The sequence below is a fragment of the Borostomias antarcticus genome (genome assembly GCF_949987555.1).
Source record: "Borostomias antarcticus genome assembly, chromosome: 21".
NCBI lineage: Eukaryota > Metazoa > Chordata > Actinopteri > Stomiiformes > Stomiidae > Borostomias > Borostomias antarcticus.
This window is the reverse complement of record NC_140254.1, coordinates 1,518,959-1,533,153: the sequence shown is the minus strand read 5'-3', so window position 1 is coordinate 1,533,153 and position 14,195 is coordinate 1,518,959. Positions and strand designations below refer to the sequence as shown.

General features: G+C 43.5%; 1 protein-coding gene across 1 annotated transcript in view; it reads right to left on the bottom strand.

Annotated features, from left to right (window-relative positions):
- Positions 1-10,351: 10,351 nt before the first annotated feature.
- LOC311323325 (immunoglobulin superfamily DCC subclass member 3-like) overlaps positions 10,352-14,195 on the bottom strand; it is a gene marked incomplete at both ends in the record, with an annotated part of 31,784 nt that continues 27,940 nt past the window's right edge. Inside the window, 6 exons of the mRNA XM_084455526.1 lie at positions 10,352-10,435; positions 10,830-10,962; positions 11,161-11,287; positions 11,479-11,592; positions 12,665-12,853; positions 13,711-13,875. Of these exons, the coding sequence (XP_084311652.1) occupies positions 10,352-10,435; positions 10,830-10,962; positions 11,161-11,287; positions 11,479-11,592; positions 12,665-12,853; positions 13,711-13,875 (812 nt within the window). The remainder of the gene's footprint in view (positions 10,436-10,829; positions 10,963-11,160; positions 11,288-11,478; positions 11,593-12,664; positions 12,854-13,710; positions 13,876-14,195) is intronic.

Here is a 14,195-nt window from a genome sequence, read left to right as displayed (position 1 = left end):
CCCACATCCATTGTATGACCAAAACGGTAGTAGAGCAATATCAGACTTTCTCAAAAGTGCTAGTTTTGTCAACTTTTTGATCTGAATCATTGTATATGATCATAAGTAACCTTAAAACAGGGCTAAACATGCATTTTCCCTTTACTACTCCTTTAATGTCGCTCTCAGGTGCCTTTCACTGTACAGTCGATGTACGCATAGTAATCCTAGGAACCAGATTAATTCTATCAGTAATACACAAACACAAAAGTATAATCCACAACCACTATTACCATCCCCATGCAAACACCTGAGTTTGTGTTCGTAGGTGTAATCCGCAAACGTGTTTTTGCCATCCACATCCTTTTTGTCAGTGTGAGAGAGAGAGAGGGAGGGAGAGACCGAAAAAAACATTTTCTTATCAAATAAAAGAAAAGATTGTGGATTAGTGTGAATGCTTGGGACAGGCAAACTCACTCTTCATTGAAATTGACACATGCCACACTCACTCTTGATTGACAACTGACCTGACTGATTGGTAATTGACTGCACCCGCAGCCTTGCCCGTGAACTCTGCCAGGGACTCTGGAGAAGAGATTTAAGTCAGAGCCGGGAGACGGGCGGGTGTCGATGGTTGCGCTGTGGTCTGGGTTGCCGACCCATTAAACGCTACAGGACTCACACTCATCCCAGGGGGTGGCGTGTTCGCGGCTGGTTTAGGGTCGCCGGCACAGAAGAGCTAGTCAGCCAGGGGGCTTGGGGGTCTACTAGTTAGCCAGAGGGGAGCTGGGACTACCTAGGAGTGTGACCCAGCTGCTTCCATCTAGTGAGAGTGTTTGGCCTGGCGCCGCGCTCTCTTTGTTCCTGCGCTGCCGATGGTCACCTATGAATGGACTCATACGCTACACTGACCCTCATCCGACGACGCAGTGAACCGCTCAAACCCCAGGTGGGGGGGGGTGTCTTGAAAACTCTGCAAGTTGGGTGCCTTTTAATCACCTTTTATCCCCTGTATGTTGTTGAATGTTTGTCTGTCATAGGCCTATGAATTTATTGATTATTGACTATTTATGAGATGATGTTGGAGCATGTAGTTTAACCCTGTATAGTTAGGCTACTGTAAGTTATTGGGCAGGACCCAGGGGGTGCATAGGCGGGGATGGGGATGGTGTAGCGTGATCCAGGTCATCGGTAGCCTAGCCCATTTATTGTAGTGAATCACCTGGTCCTGCGTTGGCCATTTATATTGCGGTGCGTTTGGGGTGGTGTGTTGGTCGGTCCTGGGTTGGCCTATAATATATGGTGTGCCGTGGCTCCCCTTACCAAAAAGAAGTGTACTTAAGTAGCGTGTCCTTCTGTGCACAGCACAGGTCTAGCTCGGGATAGTCTGGGGAGACTGCCCCCTCTGTGGCCTACCACTTATGCCCTTCTCCCAAACTCCTGCCTGGTAACAGTGACTGCCTGTTTAAATAAATTGGCTTTTATTATATCTTCGGTGATGTGTGTTCTGTGTGATTATCACCTGACAGTAGGCCGGTCTGGTCTAACCCACTAAAGGTTTATTACACTACTTTTGTATTTGTGTATTTTTTACAGAAATCTACCTCCAAATACCAGATGAACATGTTGATACCATTTGGTCAGTCTACCTTAAAAACGGTAGGTGTAATGAATGTAATCCTTTTGTAAACAGTCTAAGCTTCTACTCTGATCACAGATGCAGTGGAAGTGAGGTTTCAAGCAAATGTCTGTTTACACTCCGATCTGCTAATCAACTCAGGGGATTCTGCAACCTCCGCTCCTCTGATTAAACAGCACACTCTAATTCCTCGCTACACATTCATTTCCCTAAAAGGACTCCCAGAGTGATTATGGTAATTCAATCTTAAAGTCACACTAGTACAAAGCCATGTGTCACACAATCTCTGATTTTTTTTTCTTCAGATTTGCAGCTGATTTTCACTCACAACTCAAACTCATAGGTAGTGACTGTTAAAGGAGAAAGACTAGAAGTGGCTCTAGCTCTCATACTCAATGGATGCACAACTGTGACCACGCAGATCTGCTGTGACCATTCAGATAGCACTGCAGCAGCGCACACACACACACACACACACATATTCTCTTTCCCAGCTGCCTACTCCCTACTTTCCATTAGTTAGAGAGGAAGCACTCAATGAGAGGCGCTGGCTGGGGCAACATAACATGATGAAGAATAGCTGCCCAGAACGTTTAGGCTCTCCGCCTTCATCGGGCCTTCATCGGGGTAGTCTATCACAATGCAAAAAAAAAAAAGAAGAAATTCACTGGAAGGACAAATCAGTGTGCGGCTATTCTTCACTATTTGAATAGAGAGGATTCAATTCAAACCTTTATTTAAACTTGTGGGGCAATTGAGGTTTCCCTCATTTCCAATGCCGAAGAGCTCACAAGCAAACACAAACATCAACAAAACATAAGCAATCTACAACAATAATACAATTAAGATCAAAACAGTGACAAGTTGATGAACAAATGGCTCTGAGCTCCATATCGGAGGGAAGCAGCTGTAGCTTCAATGTCTGTTGTAGAGAGTTCCAGGTATGCGGAGCATCATAACTGAATGCAGCCCGTCCAAGTTCTGTACGAGAACGAGGGACCTTAAAAACAAGATAATTCGATCGAGTCTGATGAGTGCCAACACTCTGAACCAGCAGACATCACGGGTACAGTGGAAGTTTGCCAGTAATGCTTTTGTAGATGAACATAAACCAGTGATATACGCCTTGAAGACAGAGATGGCCAGCCAACTTTATCATAAAGAATGCAATGGTGAGTGTCATAACTATCGCCTGCAATAAATCTCAGAACGGAATGGTAGTGTAGAGGGATTTTAATGTTGTCACAGAGGCATGTCTATAAATTGTCACAATAGTCCAATACTGACAAGAAGACAGCTTGGACAATTCTCTTCCTACAAAACATGGGGAAGCTGGAGCGGTTTCTGTACAAGAAGCCCATTTTTGTGCGTGGCTGGCCAGCTGCGTAGCTAGAATAGCAAATGTCCAGTAGTCGTCACTCCCTTTTTCCCTTTGTCCCGTTGTTGACCTGCAGTTCTTTGTTGCTACCACAAGAGGCAGTGGTCCCAGAACCTGCAGTTCTATGTTGCTACCATAAGAGCATTTACCGTTTTCGGCCACAGGAGGGCAGCAACAGGCTTAGATAGACAGTGGTTCCAGAACCTGCAGTTCTGTGTGCTACCACAAGAGCATTTACCGTTTTTAGCCACAGGAGGGCAGCAACAGGCTTAGATAGACTGTTCCTTGTTCAGTTCAGCAATTCAATGAGTATTTGATATTTATGCTATTTAGTATTAAGTATTTCTGTTAGTTATACATTATATTTCTTTATTATTTCAGAGACCACACACTCATTGTCTGTTTATGTAAGTAAAGAGAATTGAAAGGTCAAATAATGTGTATAAAGAGTTTATAGAGGGGTCCACCACAGAGTATTGCCACCATGCCACTGTCCACGCCACGGACCCCACAAATCAGCCCCTGAGAGAGCTAGAGAAACATGGTCTTCACCGGTGGGGGGAAGTGGGTAGCCCAGAGAGGGGTCCACAGCCCCCGATCCAATATGACGCGAGGGGGCGGAGTCTCGCCATCACGCCACTATCCACACCACGAATCCCACAACTCAGCCCCTGAGTGGGCTAGAGACACACTTGTCTTCACTGGTGGGGGCAGGTGGGTAGCCCGGAGAGGGCTCCACTTTGATTTGCCTGTGATAGACGATGATAGACATATGGTTCATCCTATCGCAGGCGTATTTTTTGCAAACCATCTGGCACGTCAGGTTCGCTCGTACGCAACGCATCAATAATCCCTAGCCTATGTAACCAATGTTAAGGGCTTGCCCAGGGCGGGATTCGATAACATGCTTCTATGAGCTCTCTCGCTTGTGAGTCAGACACACTAACCGTTGCTCCAAGAGGAACGTCCCTCTGGGAGGGACTGTTAGTGAGTTTAACCAACCAACCTCTAACCGCTATTGTTATACTTGGGACTCAAGGACATTTTTACTTGGTTACACCTACACGGCTGACAGACATGTCTATGGTTCTGACAACGTGAGCGCTCTATAATTTATGTGTAGGCGCCCATATTCCATATCCATATCTATGTGTACAGTAGGTGCTCGAATCCCAATACGTTAGTCAGGAAAGCACAAATGTGATGGAAACATATTTTTCCTATCCTTGTTCCTCATTATTCGAGAAAAGGTGCAAATTGAATCACATCTGATCTTACAGCTGTGTTGCAGCAAACTAGCCTAAACTAGCCTTGCCTACTCCTGATTTCTCTAAATCTCATTCTTTAAACGGATACGTCACCTAGAAGCAGCGTCAGTTATAGGACTTTAATTTCTCTATTCATTTCATTTAGGCTACTACACATTATTGAAAAGTGATCACTAGTGACTATATTCTGCATTTACCCACATAGCCTACAGCATGCAGCGGGCTGACAGTTGACTCTTCTAGGCGTTTATCAAAAATAAGCTTAAAACATGTAGGTTTGGGCTATATATGTTAATTTACCCATTTAAAAATCCCAGTCAAAATATTGAAAAATAGACATTTGCTAACATTCTGTATACTGTAGGCTAGTTTGAGAAGCTTTTCTTGAGGTAGGCCTACATTGGTTTGAAGGCTAGGAATATTTTAGATCACTGGCCAGAGATGAGGTAGCCTGGTTATTGAAGGTTGGGTACCCTTTGTTAAGCATTACTTTCCCCATTAATAATAATAATAATAATAATAATAATAATAATAATAATATAGCGTGTGCATAAGAGCATTGAAAAGTAACGCAAAAGTTACTTTCCCCAGTAACTAGTTACTTTCTACAGTAATTAGTTACATATATATATATATATATATATATATATTTATATATATATACAAATCACTGTCTACTGTTATTGTATCCACTATCACATTCAACAAGTGCACATGCTGATCTAACAGGTGTCGGTGCATCACTCGTCTGTATCGCTTCCTCCTGCAACTTGCCCACACTGGCATCATACCCAGGTCCTCTGATTTGCATTCACACATGACCACCTGTCATTAACACCACTACCAGCACCAAAAAGCTTACTCTTCAATAGTGTGAGTGGGCCGTATTTATACTGAGGAGTGAGTTTAACCATTCCAACTCGGTTACACCAACAAAATGCATTCATGGGCGGAGGCGTGTGCTCTCTGAGCACCCTTTCTGGTTGAATATTGGATACCCCGGTTTGCAAGGAGATAAATGTGTAATACAATATATGTGATGAAATTATATTCATGAGGACACAGTAGATGCTCAAACATAAGTGAAATGTTTGTCACTGCTTTGATGTTTTGTTAAATATGTGTGGGTATACTGTAGTAGGGAGCCAAAGAACCCTTCTCTGATCTGTTGACTCAATTTGACTGTTCCAAACAGGTTAAAATAAATAAATAAACTCGCTAATTGGAATTACAATGATCTTGTTGTTTTCACAGTCTACAGGCCCACACAAAGCTGTCATGTCCCTTTCATGCACTGCACAATTGTGCATTCTTGACTTCAATAGGCCTGCTTTGCTCCTCCTTTGATGCAACAATAAACTCAATACTACTGTATGAGAAACCTGTCTCTAGTTCAATTTCTTTGTTTTATTTGGTTTTAGGCGCAATGTAATATTAAACATGTAAGAAAAGAGTGGAAAGATAAGATACAGACACATTAAAACAGCTCAATACAAATACTGAATACAGTCCCAATTGACCATATAGGAGACCAAGCTGTTTTTATCTGATTTTTAAGTTTAAAAGAATTATGCAGCAATTCAGCAGTATCTTTGTTGAAGATATTCCTTTTGTTTTATCGGCACAAGCAATTGGGGCAACAGGAAAGACCTGCATTATCAACTAACCATACAAGAGGAGGGATGCCCTTTATAGTTCAATGGTGTTCTTATTTTATACGTACTGATGAAAAACATGTAGCCTACTGCAAGAATTGTATTAATCAGGCTTGTGGCACTATCTTTTTTTCCCTGATACTGCATGACCAGAATGCAAGTGTGTGTGTGTGTGTGTGTGTGTGTGTGTGTGTGTGTGTGTGTGTGTGTGTGTGTGTGTGTGTGTGTGTGTGTGTGTGTGTGTGTGTGTGTGTGTGTGTGTGTGTGTGTGTGTGTGTGTTTCTATGTTTCTATGGTTTGTGTCACCAAGACATTTAGACTAATTGTTTTGGTGACTATGTTGATAACACTCTTAACATAGCTCTAGTCTGAACTAGTGTGAGCTACTGTGTGAGAAGGTAGTTGTTGTGGTTCCTTCCCCACAGGTTCTGTGTGAACATACAAAGCAAATGCATTCTGAAGTTCTTGTGGAACTCTGTGTCAAATAAATAAATAAATAGATCATAGGAATAATTGTTTGAACCACAGGACTTTCTAATGGCAAAACTCAACAATGGTCTGAACCTAAATAGTAAGATAACTGTAGAGTACTGATGAAAAACATGTAGCCTACTGTAGTCACGGCATTGGGAGTTTCACTGTGTTCTTCCAATAAAACCATTAACACAAACTAATTAAGTAGAAATAAAACAGCTTGGTCTCCATCTCACTGTAGCTTATTATGTCAGTCTCACTCACTGTCTTTCCTTCTTTTTGACCTAAGACAAGGATAAATCCTGGTCCAACAGTTTAAAGCTTTTAGGTTTTCAGTTTCATATGATACACACACCAGTAGAATGGTTACGGACAGAAATAAATCCATTATTAAAGCATCGTTTTATCTCATTGGTCCTAGCAATCAATTTCTAGCAAACTAAACTTTTTTTCTTGTTTTTCTAGTCGGTGGCTTTCTTGGGCTCAAGCTAGGTATCCCTTAGTCTCACATGCTTTGAAAAGGCTTGGTGAACTTCACATGCTTTGAAAAGGCTTGGTGAACTTCAATCTTAACATCAAGTCTTTTTTGACCCACCTTGATTGGCCAAGACCACCGTGACCTTGAGTTAATCTAACAAACATTTTCACATCATCCTTACACTTCTATCAAGAAAAAAAAACAATAATTGGGAAATAAGGGCTTGGGGGGACAACAACAATAATAATCTTAATTAATAAAATAACATTCAAAAATGAACATAACGACTTTGTTTTGGTAATATTTCCTGTACACAGCAGGAGAAACAAATGTTAAGTAGAGGGAGGAGGAGAAATTAAGTTCTACAAAAAGAACCAGTAAATTGTTGTACTTCTGAAATCTAGTTTAGCACTACATAATTCACATTAAAATGGTTTTAAGAAATCTCCAGAATCATAACACTTGTTTCTTTTGGTATTGCATTTGTTTCATTCCTTCCAAAATTCTGCAGGAAATGAGGATGGGAGTAAAAGTCTATTAGACCTTTATACTGCAGTGTTTTTGAGAAAACCTCCAACACTCATTACATGTTAAATATCAACCTTGAAGTCAGTAGTGCTTTTTAAGGAAACCTGCTCTTTTGGTCTTTTGGTAATGTTAGTCTGTCAGCCTATCACTGCTTTTCTTTGGCACCAAGATCAAAACCCTGGTAAAGACTCCAATAGTGTTTAGTCACAGTACATAGGCTATATATCTAACAAAGCCAATTTCAGCAATGACAGAGCAACACAACCTGCCTGATACATAGCCAAGAAAAACCTGTTTTCTTTGGTAAAGCTAGTATCACAAAACTGTTCTGTGTTGTCTTAAGAGCTATATCAGAAGGTTCCTGTTTGCAGCTATTGCCCTCAAGGTTCACAAACTGTCAGCCACCACTCACAGAGAACACATACATACTGTCATATATAAATGCATGCTATGTGCTTTGGTCATGAGAAAGCTTCATAAAAGACTACGTATGAATGTTAAAATATGAAAGAGGTATTTGGTCACATACTGTACTGTTACTAGCATTCATCATAGGACAGCTAGTCATTTGGCAATTTTAACTATACTACTGTATTAGAAAGAGAAAGCAATTATTCCTTTTTGTATCAACATAGAAAATCTCCTTGAAAATATATCCCATTTTCATTTGGTCACTCTTTTAAAAGTTAAATGTTATATTCAACAAAATGTGAAAGTTCCATGTTGAAAGGGGAAGACCAAGAACAAGTTCCCAAGAAAAGGATTTGCTCTATATAATCTATATAACGGTAATTAAATCAAAAGGTTTTTGGCTTAGTTTCAGTTAAAGCACTTTTTGTACTGGCTACCCCTTAAAATAGGAACAACGTAAAATTGAAAACAATGGCGTAGTTTATCTCTTAAAAGAATGTTATGAAGTTAAACAAGGAAAACCATTAAAAAGTGTACATCTTTGGATATCATTCAGCTTGGTTTTCATACAAAAACTTTTTTGGATAGGCTGACGAGGTGTTCTTCAGTGGGAATCTAGTGCCGCGCCCGTGCGTTCCAAGGCAATCATCGCCGTCAAACTCCCAGGAAGCAGAAAACATGTTCAGCTGTCAGCTCACAACACCTGCAAGTTCCCACGGCGACCGATTTGGCATCTGGAGAGTTAACCAATCAGCATGGTCTAAAACAGTCACTATTTGGCTTTGGAGGAGACCTGCCATCAAGTTTGTGCAGACAAAATAAGCATCCAATCGTAATCGTACACAAGCCATTTTTGGGAGGACTCCATAGAAAAGGCCCAAAACACATCTCTTTTCCCAGGCAACGGGGCAAGGGATCAGAGACACGTTCTTTAAGGTCTATGTTTTCCACGAGGTTCCACTGCACAAATACATCTTTGGAGATGAACATTCATTTTGAAATCTACCCTCTCATCCTCATACAGCATGCTGGGGAGGGAGAGAGCAGGCTGGGTTGGTGCTGGAGAGAGAGGTGGGCAGGCCATGTTGGAGCAGAGCAGTGCCAGCCAAGTCAGACAACAAATGACGACATGGCCACGCCTTGCGCCCTCCTTTTCACGACACACCATCGGTGGAATCAGTAAAGAGCGAATTGAAGGCCTGCAGCTGATGGAATGACTAAGGGACGAAGCCAAACCCGTTGGACGCTTAGTCTTCGGTTCACGGCCACTCAGGCTCAGATGGTCTCCGGAATGATGAGGCTTGTGCTCATGACAGAAGGACAGAATAGGTTCGGCTAAGGCAAGTGTGGAAAGGACAGGAGGGGGGTTCAGTGACGTTCAGGCGCTGCCGCGGTTACGCTCTCCATGGCAGTCGTCCAGGTGGGCACCCTGAGTGCGGGCGGTGGTGGCGGCTGGCACGGGACACTGGCATTGGCACACAGAGTGAGAGGTAGGGGGGTGGGGGGTAGTGGGGAATCAAGGATATATAGGGTTTTTGGTTGAGGTAGACTTAAACAAGCAGCATCAGCAGGCCCCAACCAACCAACCAACAATAGTTGGCCCCAACTATGGCTCGGGACATTCTCGTCAGACTGAGGTAGCTATCTTTGGAGGTATACAGCTTTTGGTTGTAGTGGTTTGGGTGGGGATAAAGGGAACGGTTGCCTCCACGGTTCCTCCAGATCGGCCTGTCTCGAGGCTCGTACGGTGATAAGAACAATCAATTCAGTCAGGCTCACACCTCCATAAGGCTACAGAAAAGGCCGCGTTTTGTTTGTCCTGTTTGTATTGCTGAGCTAAGGCTAATAAAAGGCAAAAGCAAACCATTCCCAAGGACAGGAGGTATGCTGGAACAGCTCAGTCACCTTAGTGCAAGAGTTTCTGTACTAAAATATAGATCCTGAAAGGCCCCATTAGGTCAGTGTGTTTGGCATCAACTGGGGCCCTTTATCCTCATTGCATGCGTATGTTACTGGGGGAGATCGATGAAGGAGGACATTTTGGTTATAGCAATAACTCCCCTGGTAACATACCATTGCTTTCTTTGTATGGTGTACACACCTCAATCACAATTTGATTTAATCTGTATCGGAAACACTTCTCAAGGCTATCATTCTGCAGTCACACCTGCATGTGCACAGAATCTAAAGGCGTTAAGCTTTGGTTTCAGAAGGTGAGTAAAACGAGGGGATATAGAGCGAAGATGCTCCTTGAATCTTGAAGAAACATTGAGCTGTGGGTTGCTTTGTGTCAGTGTCCCCACAAACATTCATAGAACAGTTCTTTGAGGTCTTGGACTAGGCTACTTGAAGCCTACTTCTTGGTTAGCAACAGGTTTGGGTGAAGGGTAGAGAGGAGGGCTCAAATGAAACTGTGGCTGACTCCTGAAACCTCAGGAGGGGGGGGGGGGCTTTGGTCGGGCAGGCGAGGTGGAGGAACCAGTGAATGACAAGCCATGGGGCGGGGAGGGGCTCGGTTAGGGGTAGGGTCGTTGGCCAGTGTTACCCAGTGCCCGTGCCAGGCAGACCAGTGGGGTGCTGCTCGATGAGAACCTGGCATTGAGCCAGAGGCACTGCTGCCCCTCCCTGAGAGGCAGAGTCATGTCCAAGGAGGAAATGGAGAGAGAGGAAAATCCATTAGCTCATCATTCAAGAAAGACACAAGCAGAATATGGTACTGAGTTTCTCTTGGTTTCTTACTGTCAATATTGTTTTGTCGAGCAGATGGATCCAAGTGTGTGTTCATAAAAATAAATAAAAAATCTAGTTCCAGGAACCCTTATAGCTTTGCATATCTGTAATATACGAGTCTAAACTGTTGACATCTGGTTTATTTTGGTATATTTGGTCTTGAGGGTTCTAGTGAACATAAACAATACATCCAAAACCAACTGACATCCAAAACCAACTGAATTGTCATGTTTGCTTAGTGTGAACTATGTAGAAGATGTCCCAGGTAACAGTCAGCCCTGGGTCTTACCTGAGGCATTAATTCAGTGTCTTCTCTCGGGCGAGTGACTCCCTCCTTGGGGACACCGTTGTGGCCCAGGTGTCCCCTGTCATCCCCCCTAGGCACAGCCCAGCTGTCTTGAGTCCCTTTACTACAGAACAGACTGGAGAGAAGTGCCAGGAATGTCAAAATGTGTCACTCTGCATAACGCATTCAGACTTGGTGCATCATTCGCAAGCGTCCATTTTAGCAAAGTCTTCAGCTAATTCTAAGAGCAATACCTCTTCGCTTGGCCCTAAAGACCCACCAAGAGTCTGTGAGTCTTGGTCAATAAGCAAGAGTGCCATGGAATATGCTTTACCTGCGACGGTATCCAAACATGAGGAACAGAACACAGAAGATGATGCAGGCCATGCCGATGTGAACGCCAACCACAATGCTCCCTAGGGAGCCCTCGCCATCCCTGCAATTACACGGGGTCTTTCCGCCTGCGAAAAAACCACTCAGATGAGTTCCTAAATCCACTCACGATCCAAAAATCCCACAATGCATAAAGGCACATCAAAATACAGATATTCTAGAATGCATTAAAGAAGCAAACAGAAACGAGGGCAAAAAAGAAAGGATACTCTGAAAAAGGCCTAGCGTGCTCTACAGTATGGTGGTGCGCTGAACTCACCGCTGTTTTTGGCGCTGGTTCCATCTTCGGCCAGTGACACCAGCCTCTTGGAACAGTCGCTCTCACCATTCCCATTGTAGGCCACCAGTTTGACTTCATACACCGCACCAGTTGCTGAATAAGAAGGTCATGGGACAAGGTGTCATGCAGTAGTCTTTGAGATAACATGCATTCCCTTCCACGAACTTGGGTATGTAACATATTGAGTGAGTTTTTGTTGAGCGGTCAGGGAGAAAGCAAAGCTATTGATCGTAGAGTTCAAAATCGATTCATCGTTCATTTTTCCCTAGACCATTACTGTCTCCCACTCCTTTTATTGTACCTTATACTCTCCATCTTTCCAACAAACTGTCATCTCTGTCAACTGTCATCTCTTGACACTTGCACTTATTGTATTTTATTGTATTATATTGTATTGTATTGCACTGTACTTTAGATTGCTATTCTTGCACTTTGCCTTCAGCACTAGATTATGCTCTTAGTCACTTGTTTTAGAAAGAAGATGCACTTGTGAGTTCTGGCAAGTAGTAGTACATTGGCTCTTCCTACGTTCAATGCAATTATTGTTAGTCGCTTTGGATAAATAGCGTCTGCTAAATGACATTAATGTAATGTAACGTAATGTAATCTCTCAATGTCTCTGCCTCCCACAGTGTTCTGTACACACCTCCCTGTCTCAGTCTTTGTACTGGGGAGGAAGCTTCCTACAGTAGGCGGCACCAGCTGTGTGCTCAATGAACTGGTCATCATGTCCAGTCATTCCATCAAGTGCTTTTTCCTTGAACTGCCTTTTACAGACAGTCTAAGATAATGTCAGACCTGTCCAAAACATGAAAAGCATCTAATAGAGAAATACCATTAAATCGCATTTGAGGACCTTTTTCTCACATCTGTGCAGTTCAGGAAGATGACTGTGTGCCGTAACATGACCAGCCATATGAAAAGGCAATTATAGCCAATTCCCCCTAATCTTAGGATGATGGAGTAGTTGTCATTCAGTTTACCACCTCAATCTTTAATGCCAAACTGCCTGTGGCCATTTAACTATGGTTATAGGCTACAGTATTCTCATCTGAAAATGAATGGCTAATGTCAAAGCTAACATTCAATCTTCTTTTATCTACAAATACATAAACATACACACACACATGCACGCACGAGCACACACACGCACACACACACTCACCCAGGGGGGAGATGGTGTGGGCATTTATGTGGCAGGGCAGTTGAATTGGCCCCTGGAAGTCGGCATGGGGGACCCTGCGGTAGGACAGCCTGAAGCCCTGGGCCTTGCCAGCCCTGCTGGGGAGCTCCCAGAGCACCTGCACCGCTGTGGAGTTCACCGCCTTGGTGAAGAAGGTAGGGGGAGTGGGCACTGCAGCGAGAGCAGACAGAGAGGAGTTAGAACATCTAGTGGAAAGAATGGAGGGAATTGGTGTGTGTGTGTTTGTGGGGGGGGGGGGGGTTAGCCTCGTGAGACCATCCTGATCTTGCGAGCTCACGTTCTATTTATCTGGAAAAGCTCAATAGAGATCCATTTGGTGCTTTGGGGCCCAAACTAATTTTAGCGTCCTGGGAACTACTAGGAGCTACGGGCGTGGTGTAGATATATACCTGCCTGTATTTTCTTTTTAAGTGCCTACCCTACAGTGTCCAATGGAGATTTCCCAGATGGTTGTATGAAACAAGCCATCTGGTGTGTCCAGTTAGGAGGATGGAGATATGAGGAAAGACTTGATTGATCAGATCAGAGAAATAATCATGGGCAGAAAATGAGAAAGTAACGGAGAGGGAAAGGAGGTATGGAATAATGGTATCTCTATATAGTAGAGGGTTGTGGAAGAGAGAGTGAGGACAAGTAAGGTAACAGGTCTTCTATCCTATTTATCACCTGAGAAACAGATACAGAGACAAATACAAGAAAAATGTGTGTCAAGATGGATGACTCCTACTGCAAGCCAAATCTACCTATAAGCATCAATAAAGTAACCTGAACTGGAAGGCCTAGTCAGATGAAGGAGAAGAGGTGAGGTGTAAAAATGAAAAATCGGACATGAAGCTCAGGAACCAGGGATGCAAAAGAGATATCTACAGTCAATCTCTATTTATGTATCCAAAGTGCTATCAGGCTGTAGCACGATACCATTTAAATGTTTCCATTCACTGTGGACATCATCGCATTCTCTATCATCTTGGGGCACTGTGGGTTCAATGGAGTTTGTGGTGACTTACCGCCCCCTAGTGTTGTGGCCACGACAGTGCTGGACTGCTGGCTGGCGCCCAGTGGGGAGTAGGCCTTGAGGTAGATGGAGTAGGTGGTGGCAGGCTCTAGGTTGGCAAAGTCATGTTGGAAGGTGGTTTTGCTGACGGCTTCTTGTAGCTCTCTGCTGTCTGGCTCTGAGAGAAAAAGACCGTTATGAGTTGTGGTTGAGGAAGTGTCGGTGAGTTTGTCCTTTATTATTGGCAGGCTATTCCTCAGAGTCTCAAATGGTAAATGGTAAATAGACTGCACTTATATAGCGCTTTTATCCAAAGTGCTTTACAACGGCCTCTCATTCACACACACATCCGCACACCAATGGCGGCAGCAGCCATTCAAAGTGCTAGCCTGCTCATTGGGAGCAATTTGGGGTCAGTCAGTGTCAGTCTTGCCCATGGACACTTCGATATGTGGACAGGAGCAGCCAGGATTTGAACCGCCGATCCTGCGATCATTG